This window comes from Lolium perenne, chromosome 6, assembly GCF_019359855.2.
Source record: "Lolium perenne isolate Kyuss_39 chromosome 6, Kyuss_2.0, whole genome shotgun sequence".
NCBI lineage: Eukaryota > Viridiplantae > Streptophyta > Magnoliopsida > Poales > Poaceae > Lolium > Lolium perenne.
This window is the reverse complement of record NC_067249.2, coordinates 254,443,309-254,445,984: the sequence shown is the minus strand read 5'-3', so window position 1 is coordinate 254,445,984 and position 2,676 is coordinate 254,443,309. Positions and strand designations below refer to the sequence as shown.

The following is a 2,676-nucleotide window of genomic DNA, read 5'->3' as shown; positions in this document are numbered from 1 at the left end:
ATCTGGCTTTAGCCATGCTTTCACAAGTAATCTGACTTCCTATATGTATATAAAGTATTTTTTTGCGAATGTATATGTATATCAAGTATAATACGACCGATACCCATAAGATTGCTAGAAAAAATTATGTACTTAAAACATTATGTCAAGGTTATTAGTTAGTTGTTTTATATATCAATTTTACATTTTTACATGTTGGCTGAAATTGTCCGCAGCATGGTGCGGGGTATCCTCTAGTTTATATCTATTCAAAGAATCAAAACATGACAAGTTAACGTGTTTATTTATTACGTGCTAAAAGATACACTCAGTCGGTACTCAGTACTTAGTTTGTGATGCTAGAAATTGACTGGAACTTTGCTAAGAAATTTTCAGAATAAGTTGGCTTATGGAACCCAAGAATATTAGGGCAGTGGACCTACCTTACCTGAATCTACGACCCGTTCCGGTGTGCTGCCGTCCGGGCCCAGGGGACAGCCGCCCACCGATTTACTCTCATAACCCTGTTTAGTTTGCTTAATAAACCTTGGAAACTCCGACTCTCACCAAATCACGCGAAACTACCGAAGTGCCCCTGTGGCTGGTTTGCCTCCCTATATATACCCACGAAGGCACTCCCTTGTAGCTCCCCTTTCCCACACCCGATATTCCAACTGCTCACAGTCTCTGATCTCTGACCTCCCATGGCTAATGCAGCTGCAACCCGGCTCAGCGGGCCGGTCCTACCAATTCCCAACTATGGATCCGCCTCCCCCAATCGCGTCAACCTCCCCGCCGTCCGCTCGCCCGCCAACTCTGTCAGCGTCTCGTCACCGCCTGCGTCTTCCGCCGCCGTCAAGAGCCGTCGCTCCTGCATGTGTTCACCCACGAACCATCCGGGATCCTTCCGCTGCAGCCGACACAAGGAGCGTACACAGGAGGCCCCGGCCGTCCACAGCCACTGCCACAGCAAGCCGGCGTCCCCGCCTACTCCGCCGCCGTCCGCCGTCTCGACCGGCTCTGGCGCGGCAGAAGGCGCTGGTAGCCGTATATTGGCCCGCAGGGCGATCAATCCTCCCCACAAGGCGCTGCACCAGAGACGCGCCGGCGGAGGTTTGCGCCCCCGCCCCCAGCCCAGCCGTCTCTCCAGCGTCTCCTGTGCCGGCCACAGCCGCCAGTGAACCAACCAACACCGTCGACATGCCATAGCAGCGAGTTACTCGTACATAGTACATAGTGTGCATAGCAAACAAAACCGGGGAGAAATTCCCCTAATAATTCACCGCTGTAAATAATAGAAGCCGGTGGGATCAGGCTGGGAGACTGGAGTTTTGGAGCCAATCGGTCCTGGCTCTGATCATCAGCCCGTCCAGTGTACATAGTACATACATACATACTGCCACTGTATATAGAGATCGATTGTATAGTTCGTCGTCCTCTCCGATGTGTATAAGACCCCTATGGTTTTGGATATATATACATAAGTGACTAAATGGAGACATACATACAAACATGCGTCTGGTTTGGCTTATCCACCATGGATGATTGTTGGTTGCCAGTTGCCACAACAACTTGCTGCTTCTGTTTCAGTTTCTGGAGTGTGTGGCCACGTCTCGCCCCTGTTTCTGTTTTGGATCACTGGATAAGCTCGGCGCAGCAGAGAGATCGTCGGTGGCGTCTTGCCGTCGCTTCCTCCGTCACGCGACACCCGTGAGTGCTTTCCCCCGGCCGGACGGATCAGGCAAGGCTAGCAGCTTGGAGCACGGGGAAATTTCTCAAGAGGTCGCTGTAAAAACTTGCGATGCAACCGATGAACTGAGATTTTTGTACTGCTGGTGATAATTTTACTTATCATTTTGTAAGATCCGTTGTATTCTTTACTGTTGGCCCAAAGGACGGCGGAGTGGTTAGGATTCCCTGCAACTATTGAACTTGCGCAAGAAGATGGTTGGAGAACGGTTGGCGCGCGCACACAGCAGGGAAACCGTCAGTCACCTGCTCCTTGCTGGTTGTAGAAGGCGATACTCCTTGATCAGTTCAGTTTCTTCGCCAGAAATCAGTTGCCGCTTTCAACACCTGTTGGCGGCTTGGCGCCTTGCCACTTGTAGTGCAGTATAGTAGAGTAGCATCTCTCTACAAAATACGGTTGTTCCATTTGCTTGATGAATCATACAAATGGAATACTAGTACAGTTCGCATGGCACAAAAAGGTCTCAAATTGATTCGCAAACAAAAAAGGTCTCAAATTATTCACTACCAGCAGTCTTTGTTGTAAATAGACTGTTTGTGCGCATGGATTAATATACTAGTACTGCAAGTAGCACGGATGCGTTGAACAGTTGCTGGTAGTGGCCTAGTGGGACGTAGTTGTTTAACGAACTCGTTGAATATCTGAAGATCGAGTTGGGGTTCGAACTGCTACAAAGGACTTGTCAAACTTGCAACAAGTTCTCCTAATAAGAAATTCTGGAACGTCAGCGTCCACATGCGCAAGCAGGTCAACACTTGACCAAGGATAATAACTTGATTACAAAGTTAGAACATTCCCGCACCGAGCACACTTTCGATGGCTTTGATTTTCGAAGGCTTTCTGACGGAGGTTTGACACGAGCCCCTGAGAGGGGCAGCGTAAGTCAAAGGGACCGGCAGTTAAATTACCCATGCACCAGGGCAAGATTGAGTGAGTGCACACCTCGA

At 49.3% G+C, this 2,676-nt stretch overlaps 1 protein-coding gene across 1 annotated transcript; it reads left to right on the top strand.

Moving 5' to 3' along the window:
* The first annotated feature begins 610 nt into the window (after positions 1 to 610).
* Positions 611 to 2,095, top strand: LOC127305210 (uncharacterized). The gene has a single exon (XM_051335601.2). The coding sequence runs from the start codon at positions 684 to 686 to the stop codon at positions 1,158 to 1,160; it is 477 nt and encodes a 158-aa protein (XP_051191561.1). The 5' UTR covers positions 611 to 683; the 3' UTR covers positions 1,161 to 2,095.
* Positions 2,096 to 2,676: the final 581 nt, after the last annotated feature.